The sequence below is a fragment of the Microtus oregoni genome, unplaced genomic scaffold, assembly GCF_018167655.1.
Source record: "Microtus oregoni isolate MIOR12 unplaced genomic scaffold, Mior012 000012F_ref0000307, whole genome shotgun sequence".
Classification (NCBI taxonomy): domain Eukaryota; kingdom Metazoa; phylum Chordata; class Mammalia; order Rodentia; family Cricetidae; genus Microtus; species Microtus oregoni.
The window spans coordinates 16,775,923-16,787,500 of record NW_024543071.1 but is presented as its reverse complement, the minus strand read 5'-3'; the positions used below and the strand labels follow the sequence as shown (position 1 = coordinate 16,787,500).

Here is an 11,578-nt window from a genome sequence, read left to right as displayed (position 1 = left end):
TTTGACACACTGAAACTTTTTCTTGTTTGTGAAAGGGGAGTAAAAATTGAACTAGTTTTGCAGAACACTTGGAAGCAGTTGCTCCAGAAACTGATCAGTAAAACCCAGTTGTTTCTGCTCTCACCAGCAGAGGCGGTAAACTGAGGCCCTCTGGAGCAATTGCTAACTTAAACGTCTGGAGTCTCCAGAATGATCCTCAACTGATGCTGTCCCTGGTGGAACCAAATACAACATTTAAAGGCATTTTCATATGTATTCTTTCTTTATTTTTATCTTATGTGAAGTGTTTTGCTAACAAGTATGTAAATGAGCACATGCATGCGATTCCTGTGGAGGGAATCAGATTCCCTGGACTGGAGTTACAGACAGACATGTAACTATGAGCAACCATGTGGATGCTGGGAATCAAACCCGGTCCTCTTCAAGAGCTGCCAGGTTCTTAACTGCTGAGCCATCTCTCCCACCCCCTTCTTCATTTTGAAATTGACAGACAATACTTGCATGACCATGAGGAGCAATGTGATGTTTCCTTACCATTCTATGCTGTGTATGCTGACCCAATAAGATGAATCAAAACAGCCATTACCTTTAATACTCATCATTTTTATTGTTAAAAAAACTGTTTAAACCTCTTCTTTTTTAGTTATTTAAAAGTTTCTGGTGCTTTCTAATGAACCGTAAAGGTGATTTTTGTTGGACTACTCACTATGAAGTCCAAGTTAGCCTCAAACTCAAGTGATTTACCTACCCCTGCCTCTCAAATGCTGGAATTAAAGGTGTGCACTAATGCTTTTGTCCTAATAAAGGTTACTTTTAATACACTTTAAAAAGTAAGGACCAGGGGTATAGATTAGCATGGGGAATTCGCCTAGCATGGATGAGGTCCTGAGCTCAGGACTCAGTATTGTAACCAGCCAACACAAAACTCTGAGCACAGTGCCCAGGCTTATCTTCCCAGTACTCAGGAGAGAAAGGCAGGATTGGGGGCTCAGAGATAACCTGGGCTATCTGTTTTCACACACAAACAACAGCAAACTAACTGAATAAACTGATAAAGGTAGATTTTTCATTTCATTTTTTAGTTTTTGTTTGTTTTAATACAAGGTATGTTTATATAGTTCTGGCTGTCCTGGAACTCCCTATATAGAATAGACTGACCTCAAATTCACAGATATCCTCTTCCCTCCCAGTATTAGGATTAAATGTGTATGCAGCCACACCCAACCTGATTTTGTTGTGTTTTGTTCTTGTTGTTGTTTGTTTTTTTTTTTAAAGCAATTTAGGTTCACTCTGAAATTGAACACAAGGCACAAAGTTTCCCAGCCTCCTCTGACCCCTGTGCACACAGCCATTCCTGTATGAAAATCCCAGATGGAAAGACACAGCGGTTATACAATGCACCTGACACGGCAGTTGGCACCGGCAGACCACCTGGAGTCCTTTAGCGATCCTCTGTTTGTCTCTCTCTACCTTCAACCCCAGGCAACCGTTGCCAGCTCTTAGTGTCTTCCAGAATGCCACGTAGTTGGAATCATGCATTATACAACTTTTTCATACTGGCTTCTTTCTTTAAAAATTTTTGTTTTCATTTATTTTTAAAATAAGGCTAGGGGGACCAGGAGAAAGTGTTGTAATTCCACTAGAGAACACAGAGATAAATTACTTCCAGAGATTGAGCGATGCTCCTCCTGCACGGTAGCTCCAGAAGTAGTTCTGTTATAACGTATAAAATGGCAGGTTTGTAAAAAAGGAAGTTGAGATGAATTACCCTTCAGATAAATTTTACCAGAAGACTCAGCATCAGGGCCTGAGGTGGGAGAGCAAGGCTTCAGGTCTACAGAAGCACTCCATGAGGAAAGAGAAATACATCATAGCCATAGGCAGCCAAGAAAGTAGGGGTAGCATAATGGGAGAGACAGGAGAGTCAGTCCCTTCGGTTTAGAAAAAGCTAGAAGGTTTTCAGGGGGGGGGGGGTATTTGTAAGTTCCGTATCATGCGGCCTCTGTGGGGATAAGAATCACAGTTCAGGGCTGCCCTGTGTTTGGGTAGCAGGGAATGCAGCAAGTTGGCAGCTGCATGCAAGAGGGAGAGAACTCAGCTCTGTGAGAGCTGCCATGGCGTAACATTCCCGCTTACAACAGAAGCAATGATGCCACAGGGTACAGCGCCAGTCAGATGCCCCTTGGTACATTTCTTCCAGTAAAGAACATTAAACAGATCAGGGATGAGCTTAGGCAACTAAGCTCTCTGAAACTGTCACAACATGTCAAGCTGAGCAAATGGCCCATACGATGGCCATATAACCCTCCAGGGAGGCTGAGACTCAAAGAGACTGAAGGTCCCCCAGATGAGCCCAAACCTGCGAATTCAGAACCCAGACTTCAATCTCTACATAAGCCACCCTTGGTCACTATGTGGCCATGGCTCCTTTCAAAAAAAAAAAAAAATTCCTGAGCTTGGAGAGCAGGCTGCTTAAGAACAAAAATGACACAGTCATTCTAGCAGTTGAGGGGCTGCCGCCTTAGAGACTGCAGAGGGGCAGATAGTGCAAAAGCAGAAAGATCTAGAAAGGAGGTTAGCTCCTGGAGCAGAACATCACATACATGACTTCTGTTCGATGTCAGACACAGAGAAGGAGGCTTCACGGATGAAAGAAAGTAGAGCTATCCACAGAATTGGCTTCCCATGGGACAATAAAATCCTCGTGGGTATCCCCAGGGTGGGACTGGTGGGGTACCAAATAGAACCCTATGGAAGGAATCCTGATGAAATGATATTGAATCCTCTGTATCTTAAACCTGCGCACTGTCTGAGTCTCCTCCAGTATTCTCCAATAGTCAGTGAGCTCCACTCTAGGATTCTCCAATAGGGAGTGAGCTTGGCCCAGCCCGTTGGCCTACATCAGAGCCATAAGCTCACAAGGAAACAGGCGGACACAGCCCAAGCTTCCACCCTTCCAGCCAGGAGTCGGGAGGATTCACTGTGACTCCCTGTTCAAAGCTGGTGTGACTTGATGACATTATCTGCAGGGAAAGGCTTTATTTGCGGGCATTGGCAGCTGCCACAGCTCTAAGGAGGGGAGGAACCTCCTGCCCTAACAGATGACAGCAGAAAACACAGCAGCAAGCCAGCCTCCGGTAGTCAGAAACTCAAAGGGCTCCCATCATCTCTGCCTCACAATGCACTGCTTGCTGTAGGAGGGAAACGCTCTGAGCAGCACAGGGTAGACCCAAGAAAGTAGCACACCTGCTCAACCACCGAAGGAATGCGCTGTTGGTGGCGGGCACAGATGACGGTTCCCATCATGCACCACCTGCATTATCAGTCCTTCCCGTTCACTTTACCAGTGATTTGTGAATTCTGAAAAGCAGGATGCCAGCTGCAGGATGGATGCCGACTAGTTAGAGACGTGCTGCAGTCGGGGGAGAGCGAGCTGCAGCTTTGATCAACACGCAGAACACTGCTGCAGGAGGCAAACCACGCTTGCTGTGCAGCTCTTAACTGAATGCGGCACCGATTTCCTTGCTACAGGCCAAACCGTCTGCGTGCCCCAGCTTTCTCATCTTGAATGCTCTTTGACGCCATCTTTCACAGTCTACATTTATGCTTTTTCTGCCTGGATTCAGGCATCTGTCCTGGCCTACTCTGGGGTCCTGACAAGATACGTCCTCAGCTGCAGCCGCTGAGAGCTCTCTCTGTTCCCTTTTAAAAGGTGGGCCTTGCCCACTTCTCATCTCTTTCTTTCTCTCTTTCTCTTTTGTTCTCTCCCTTTCTCTCTCTCTTCTAGCACTCTTGTCCCCAGGACTAGTCTCTGCTCCCTTTATGCCCCTTCTTTGTCCCCCTCTCTGCCCCCCTCTCTGCCCCCCTCTCTGCCTCTCTCTCTGCCCTTTCTCTCTCTTCTTCCAATAAACCTCCCTTGTGAGCCCTGTTTCGTGGCATGAGTTCTCTTCCTGGTGTTTTTAAACAGATTACAATACTTTCTGCTTACTTCTCTGAACCTGGACACCAATCTCACCAGCTAGTACCCAACAGAGACTGCCCCAGCCGCCCGTGTGGAGCAGTCTTTCCCAAAGGGCACTGCCTCACCCCTGAACCCCAGCCCTCTCCTCAGGAACCCCCTAAGACCTGAATCATTGTCTTCCTGCCCCTAAAGATACATGGATCAGCCAACATGATACGACAACGAATCACACAAAACCCACTAAACAGAAAGGGCTTAAACATCTCCCTGTCGACACACCAAGACTGTTGGTTCAGTATTAGACACTTGATCTTGAGAATTGGGTTTCCCAGTAATTTGGGAGAAATGTCCTTTCATTAAGAACTTCTCTACCATCTGGGTTACCTCCATTGAACTCGTAGTGGGAGAAGCCACTGGAGCTGTGTATTGGTGTGTACACAAAATCCCCAGGATCTACACACCTCACATGGATGTTCGAGCCTTGCCTATGTACAGACATGCCACACATATGTGTCTCTCACAGGCAGATGCCCATAGAACAATGGCTACTCACACAGACAGATATCCACAAGGAACACGATGTACACCACAAGCTCCCTCAGGGTGGTCTTGACATAGAGTTCTCTGTTCTCAGCTGCATTCTCAGTCAGGGTTGTTCCCCAGAGTCCTAAGGGAGTGAAAGATGCTCAGAGTCCCCAACAGCACATCTTTCCAGTTATTCATTCCTCCCTGTCCCTAGACCTCACCCCATCTCCATTCTGCCTTTCCTTTCCCATCCTATGACCCCTGGGACCTGGTTATTCCACCCGCACCCCGGCTTGCCCTCCTACAAAGTCCGTGGGAGACAAAGTGAGAACACTGGGTGGAAGAGAAGCAGTGAAGGGGGTGGGCATCTGCTCCAGGTGGGTCCCCCCACCTCAGTCCCCCAGGCACCACACTCCTCCATACCCTCTGGGTCCCCAAGTGATGACAGTGCCGAGTGACCTTTCTGGGAAACCAGGAGCCTGGCCTCTGTGTCCTGGGCCAAGCAAATCTGACACAAACAAATTGCAGACACCAAGATTGCTTCTTCTTTGGGTCCCTTTTGTCCCCCCACCAAACTTTATGTGGTCCCTTTTCTGACTCCAACACCCAAGGAGACCCTGTCCTCACGCCCAGTACCTCTGATGCTGCGGCAGATGTGGAAGCAGCAGCTGGACACCAGTGTTCTCTGTGTCTTTTCCTGGCACCTGTCTTCAGGCTTCTTGGGTTGAGGCTGGGCGAGTGCCCCACTGGAGACAGTGCAGATCCTTGGAGTCCCATTTGGGGAAGGGGGGCTGCTGTAGACAGGATTGTCCCAGGCTTCGCTCCCCAGTGTTTGCCGCGCCTGCCCTTTGAGACATTCCATAATATTCACAGGGAAGGAGGTGGCGGGAGACCTGGCACCACAGGTGCCCACTCTCACAGGAAACACAGGGACAAAAAGGCCCAGCCTTACTCTGACAGCAGAGAGCCCAGGGAATGATGGCTGGGAGCAGCTGCTCTCATTCAGCCTTGGCCTTCTGTCTGGGTGGGGGAGCTGAGCTCACCTAGGGGAGGGAGCAGGAAGATGGTCATCAATCCTGTCAGATCTCCTCTTTTCTCTCTCTCTCTCTCTCTCTCTCTCTCTCTCTCTCTCTTTTTCTGAGTCAGGGCATAAAAGGAAAGGAACTGTTAGGGAACTAGAATTGAGATTTAAAGAGGGGAGAGAAAGGGGAGTGAGGATGCTATATAGACAGAGTGGAGAGAGGGAGAGAGGGAGGGAGGGAGAGAGGGAGGGATAGAGGGAGGAAGGGAGGGAGGGAGAGAGGGAGAGAGGGAGGGAGAGAGGAAGGAAGGGATAGAGGGAGGAAGGGAGAGAGGGAGAGAGGGAGGGAGAGAGGAAGGAAGGGATAGAGGGAGGAAGGGAGAGAGGGAGAGAGGGAGGGAGGGAGGGAGAGAAGAAGGAAGGGAGAGAAGGAGGGAGGGAGGGAAGGAGGGAGAGAGGGAGGGAGGGAAGGAGGGAGAGAGGGAGGGAGGGAAGGAGGAAGGAACGGAGGGAGGGAGGTAGAGGGGAGTGCTGGGTGGGATGGAGCCGGAAATGGGATGTCCACACTTCCCACTGTTGGGATGAACAAAGGGCGGTGTGGGAGCTAGGGAAAGGGAAGGCTGCAGAACTCTATGGTGGGCCTGAACTGACATTCACTAAAGACAAACTCCTGAAAGGACTAACAGGGATTAGGGTGAAGACCAAGGCCGAGGATGGGCAGGGTGAGACACCTCCTCCATATCAGCTCAGTCAAGGACCTCTCCGGGCCCCCAGTGTGCCTCCAGGAGCTGTCGGCTTAGTGGCTGGAGAAGGTATCTCCCCACTACACCATTAGAGCCCAGTGGAAACCAGAGGCAAAGGAAGCACTGTGCCAGATTTCAAAGGACAAAACAGCTCTGCTGGTGATGGGGACAGGGACAGTATTGCAGAGTTCCAGGCTGGTTTTGCTTCGCTGAAGTTTGACTTCATGGCTTATTGGTGTCACACACCCGTTGAGATGTACTTCTTGAGAATGTGGGGCTCGCTTGGCTGGTAGAGAGGACATTTCACAGAGCCTAGGGCAAGGGTGAGGTGACTTGGAGCCTTTAGAAGCATTAGGCTTAGAACAGTGAATGGAAGTGTGGCGAGAGGATGAGAGCTACCGAGCTTGGTCTGCGTTCCCTCTTCCTGGGCTTTCTGGACAGAGACTTGGCATGGACCTCGGATTGCATGCTTGTGCCCGGCTCCAGCCTTTGCTCACTTGCCCAGATTTCCCTATAAGCAAGAGCTTTGGTCTAGAGCAGTGCTGGCACTGTAGTATTGGTAGTTATCTACAGGCTCCATCGGGTTAGTCTCCAGTCCCGTGGCTGCAGGGGATTCTACTAACCGTGGACTTTTGCCTACGGTTACTTTAGTCACACTGGCTTGAAGCCCACTTTCAAGTTTAGAAAGCAAAGAGGTCTGCAGATCTCCAGCCCTGAGTATTCCCAGGGAGATACCTTGACCTGGTGTAGGCGCCACCTCATGGTTAAACTGTGTCTCCTAAATTCTAAGACAGAGAAGAAAACGTAGCTGTCATACCTCTGAACCTATCACATGAATTTCCTGCCCAAGACCCCAACACTGGAAAGAGGTGACTCCTTCCATGGCTTGCATCTAAGGACTGTGACCCAGAAGGACACGTGTCCATCTCTCCACTGTACCAGCCAGTGAGAAGCATTAAGGTGCCTGCTTTTCTTGGAGGAAAGGTTAAGGAGCTGGGCCAGGGTAAAGTATCTTGCATTGGAGCAGCTGAGTGAGTAGGGAGGGCGCTGCTGGCTCTCAGCTAAGAGCCTTTTGAACAGTTGCACAAGGACTCCAGACTTGTAAAATTAGACCCTGGGATGGGGTCAGGAATGGGATGGCAACAGTGTGGTCCCTGAGAAGCAGAGAGAGGATCACGATCTGGTTTCCCATTCCCTTGGGAAGTTCTGAAATCTGGAGGTGACCTGTGATCAGCAGGGGTCTGAATGGACTGAACGTGAGCTGGCTTCCCATTCCCTTGGGCAATTCTGAAATCTGGAGGTGACCTGTGATCAGCAGGGGTCTGAGTGGACTTGAGGACATTCCTCCTGTAACAGGTCTCCCCATTCTGAGAGTTCCAGACCACGGTTGACTGCTTTTTCCTAGGCACCTACCTGGAGCCCATCCGATCGCTTTTCCCTGTTCAGTACTGAGTCCTTGTGCGTGGATGAGATCACACTACCCTGTGGGCACGCTGTGCAGCACAGGCTGAGAAATCTCAGAAGCTATCCTCATTCCTCTGCTGTTTAAACTTCCTCAGGAAGTCACAAATCAAATAGAAATTTCATGGTGTTTTTGTTTGCTATTTCTCCAAGTTCTCAAGCCTCCTGGGTTTCCGACTTGCCTTGTTAAAAAGAGCAAACAGTGTAGACGGGGGACCTTCAGGCTCAGGCTGCCTGGTTCAGGCTCAGGCTGCCTCTTGACTTCAGGTTCTTGAATGTGAACAAAATCTAATGCTGACTCCCTAACTCACCACGGTATGTCTCTGAGCAAGAAGCTGTTGAGGTTAGTTTACTGTCTACAGGTGTTGAAGACAATAGCCTCTTGGACCTGGAGGGCCTAAAAAACCAAATGGAGGCGTTCTTAACTGTGTCCTTAAAGCGCAGGCCAGACTTCACGTCTTCCCACAGCATCCATCTCTGTGCAGTCCACTCAGGCAGTTCGTGGCCAAGTGGACACTTTCAGCCAGTACCGTGTTGACACTGTCTCTAAACAACATGGAGAACCGGCTGTGTCCACATAGCCCTATCCTAGCAATTAGCACCGGGGAACTAGGGTGATGCCCATGGCCTGGAAGGATTTGAAAGTTGTTGAATGAGAGGGTTCCTGAGTGGACTAATGGCAGGCCATGTGGCCCATCAAACCAAAAGCACACGTGCTCAGAAAGCCCGTTAATCCCCTTCGTAAGCTGATCCCACTGGTCTACTGGCATGAGAATCATTCTGGTGCTATCCTAGTGTGGAGTGGGAGGGTGGCCACCCATATTTGTCATCAGCATGTTCCCGTTTCTCACCACAGCAACCCTGGAAAATTTCCTCAGAGCTTCCCAGGTTCCCCAGACTCTGACTAGCTGGGAAGGCATATGGTGAAGTGTGTGCTGAAAGCGAGAAGAGCCGCATAGAGAGGGACACCAGCTCCCAGGGGTTCTGAGGAAGCAGGGTGAGTTGACCAGGGAGTGGGACAGTCCCAAAGGGAAACTGGAGAGAGGTGGCATTTGAAATGAGCTTTCTAGGTGGGTGACATTAGCAGAGATGGAGAGAAAGCATGGCTACCATGTATCTGCCACCCAGAGGCCAAGCACATTGCAGCGTATGAGCTTAGTCAACTTTAGCTACTGCGTTGTTAAAGCGAACTAACTACTCAGCCATCTCTCCAGCTCTGGGTTCAGTTCCCAGCCCCCACGTGGCAGTTCACAATTGTCTGTAATTCCAGTTCTGGGGGACCCAACACCCATGGCAAAACACTAATGAACATAAAATAAAAATAATAAATTTTTAAAAGCCGGTTGAGGGAGTGCTTATGAGGCTAGCAAGAAACTCAGCACTAGGGAAATTCCCAGGAATCCACAAGGATGACCCAGCTAAGACCCTAAGCAATAGTGAGAGGGGGCCCAAACAGGTCTTCCCCGGTAATCAGATTGATGACTGCCTTAATTGTCATCATAGAACCTTCATCCAGCAACTGATGGAAGCAGATGCAGAGATCTACAGCTAAGTCCCTGGCTGAGCTCCCAGAGTCCAGTTGAAGAGAGGGAGGAGCAATAATTTGAGCAAAAGTCAAGACCATACTGGGGACACCCACTGAAACATCTGACCTGAGCTAGTGGGAGCTCACTGACTCCGACTAACAGCAGGGCGGGGTGGGGGGCTGCATAGGATCAAACTAAGCCCTCTGAATGTGGGTGACAGTTGTGTGGCTGGGGCAGACTGTGGGGCCTGGCAGTGGGACCAGGACTTATCTCTAGTGTTTGCACTGACTTTCTGAAGCTCATTCTCTCTGGAGGGAGAACTTGCTCAGTGTGGATATAGCGGGGAGGGCCTTGATCCCCTCAAAGTGCTGTGCCAGACTTTGTTGACTCCCCATGGGAAGTCTTACCCTCTCTGAGGAGTGGATGCGGGAGAGGGATGGGGTGAAGGTGTGGGGAGTGAGAGGATGGGAGGAAATGGAACTGAGATTGGTAAAATAAGAAAAGATTGTTTTAAAATTAAAAAAAAAAAGCCAGGTGGTGGTGGTGCACCTCTTTAACCCCAGCACTCAGGAGGCAGAAGCAGGTGAATCTTTGTGAATTTGAGGCCATCCTGGTCTACAGAGTGAGTTCAGGACAGCCAGGGCTACACAGAGAAACTCTATCTTGGCAAATGAAAAAAAAAAAAAAAAAAAAAAAAAGTAGCTACAAAAGTGCTGTGTTTGTTGTGGCCACCAGGTGGCAGCAGGATGGGAGTTTCCTACCTCAGTACAAATGAAGGCCCTCCTGAAAGAAGCAGACAGACCAGTGTGGAAGGCACCTTCCCTCTCCACTGCTCCTTCCTGTTTCCTCCTCTTTTCTTATGGGGGAACTGAGAGCACTTGTCTGGATCCAACAATGTCTTAATCCCCAGGGTTTGGTCATTCCAGAAGCTTCCTAGACATCTATGAGGAGCTAGTTCCTCAGAGAAGCAGACTAGTGGGCACAGTTTTTAATCGGGGAAACCCCTGTGAGAAAACGACGGGGGGGGGGGGGGGTGTTCACCAGGGTTGAGAGGGGTGTAGTGTGTCAGTGCCGGTGCTCTGGTCTGTTTCTGAGGGAGGGAGTCAGAGGGAAGGAGGGTGAGTGAATGGCTGTGGTGTGAAGATGGTTGCTAGAAACTTCAGGGAACCACACAGATGGGGGGGGGGGGGGGCTGGGTTCAGTGCTGAAGGGCTCTGACTGCTCTTCCAGACCCAGGAAGCAGCACCCACATGGTGGCTCACAGCCATCTGCAATTCCAGTTCCAATGCCCTCCTTTGACCTCTGAGGGCACCAGGCGTGCACACGATACACAGATATACACACACAGGCAAAGCATCCATGCACACGCAATAAAAATAAATCTTTAAGAAGAAATAGACCGTTAACTGAGTGCTGCTTCCCCTGGGATTGGGCTCAGGGGGACCCTCCCTGATTGGCCTCTCTGCTTCTGGGTTAAGAGCCATCAAGGAGAATGTGACCCTGGGTAAGGAATCTTGGTCAGTGTCTCTCCCTGTCGTTGAAGTTCTGTGATATCTATCTTCTCCTTATGGCCCCCATACTTCAGAGAAGGGGCAGCCTCAGTTTTTGGAAGTGTCTACCAAGTGCCATGCCTGCCCACCTCTGGGAGGACAAGTCAAACCTCACTGCCTTCTGTCAGTCCCTCCCTCACCCCACCCCTACACAGCCACTATGGCAGAAATTCCTCCCAGTCTCCCTGAATCGGACTCCTGCTGTTCTTCTGAACATCCAGACACACTCACCAAGTCAGCCCTATTTCTTCCCACCTCTACTTTTGACTCATTGCTTACAGTCCTTAACTGTAAATGCCTGTTAGCTTCGGGCCCAGGCACCAGCCTGCCCTGGCAGGAGCCTGATTGGCCAACATCAGGTCCTAGACACCCAGTTTCACAGGTCACTCTACCATGGTACCAGAGTCAGCGATGAGGTCACTACCCCGGTGTGATGACTAGTTTTATATCAACTTGACACCAGCTAGAGTCATCTGAGAGATGGGATCCCCAATTGAGAAAATGCCTCCATAAGATCTGGCTGTAGGCAAACCTGTAGGGCGTTTTCTCAATTAGTGATTGATGGGGGAGGCCCCAGTCTGTAGTTAGTTGGGTCATCCCTGAACTGGTGATCCTAAGCTCTATAAGGAAGCAGGCTGAGCAAGCCAGAAAGAGAAAGCCAGTAGGCAGCACTCCTCCATGGCCTCTGCATCAATTCCTACTTTCAGGTTCCTGCGCTGCTTGAGTTCTTGTTTTGGTTTCCTTCAGTGATGGACTATGATGTGGAAGTGTAAGGCAATTGAACCCGTTTC

General features: G+C 49.8%; 1 protein-coding gene across 1 annotated transcript in view; it reads right to left on the bottom strand.

Moving 5' to 3' along the window:
- Pkd2l1 (polycystin 2 like 1, transient receptor potential cation channel) overlaps positions 1-7,674 on the bottom strand; it is a 37,396-nt gene extending 29,722 nt beyond the window's left edge. The window contains exons 1-3 of the mRNA XM_041661298.1: positions 7,664-7,674; positions 5,123-5,379; positions 4,515-4,628 (exon numbers count right to left, since the gene is read on the bottom strand). Coding sequence (XP_041517232.1) covers positions 4,515-4,628; positions 5,123-5,379; positions 7,664-7,674 — 382 coding nt within the window. The remainder of the gene's footprint in view (positions 1-4,514; positions 4,629-5,122; positions 5,380-7,663) is intronic.
- Positions 7,675-11,578: the final 3,904 nt, after the last annotated feature.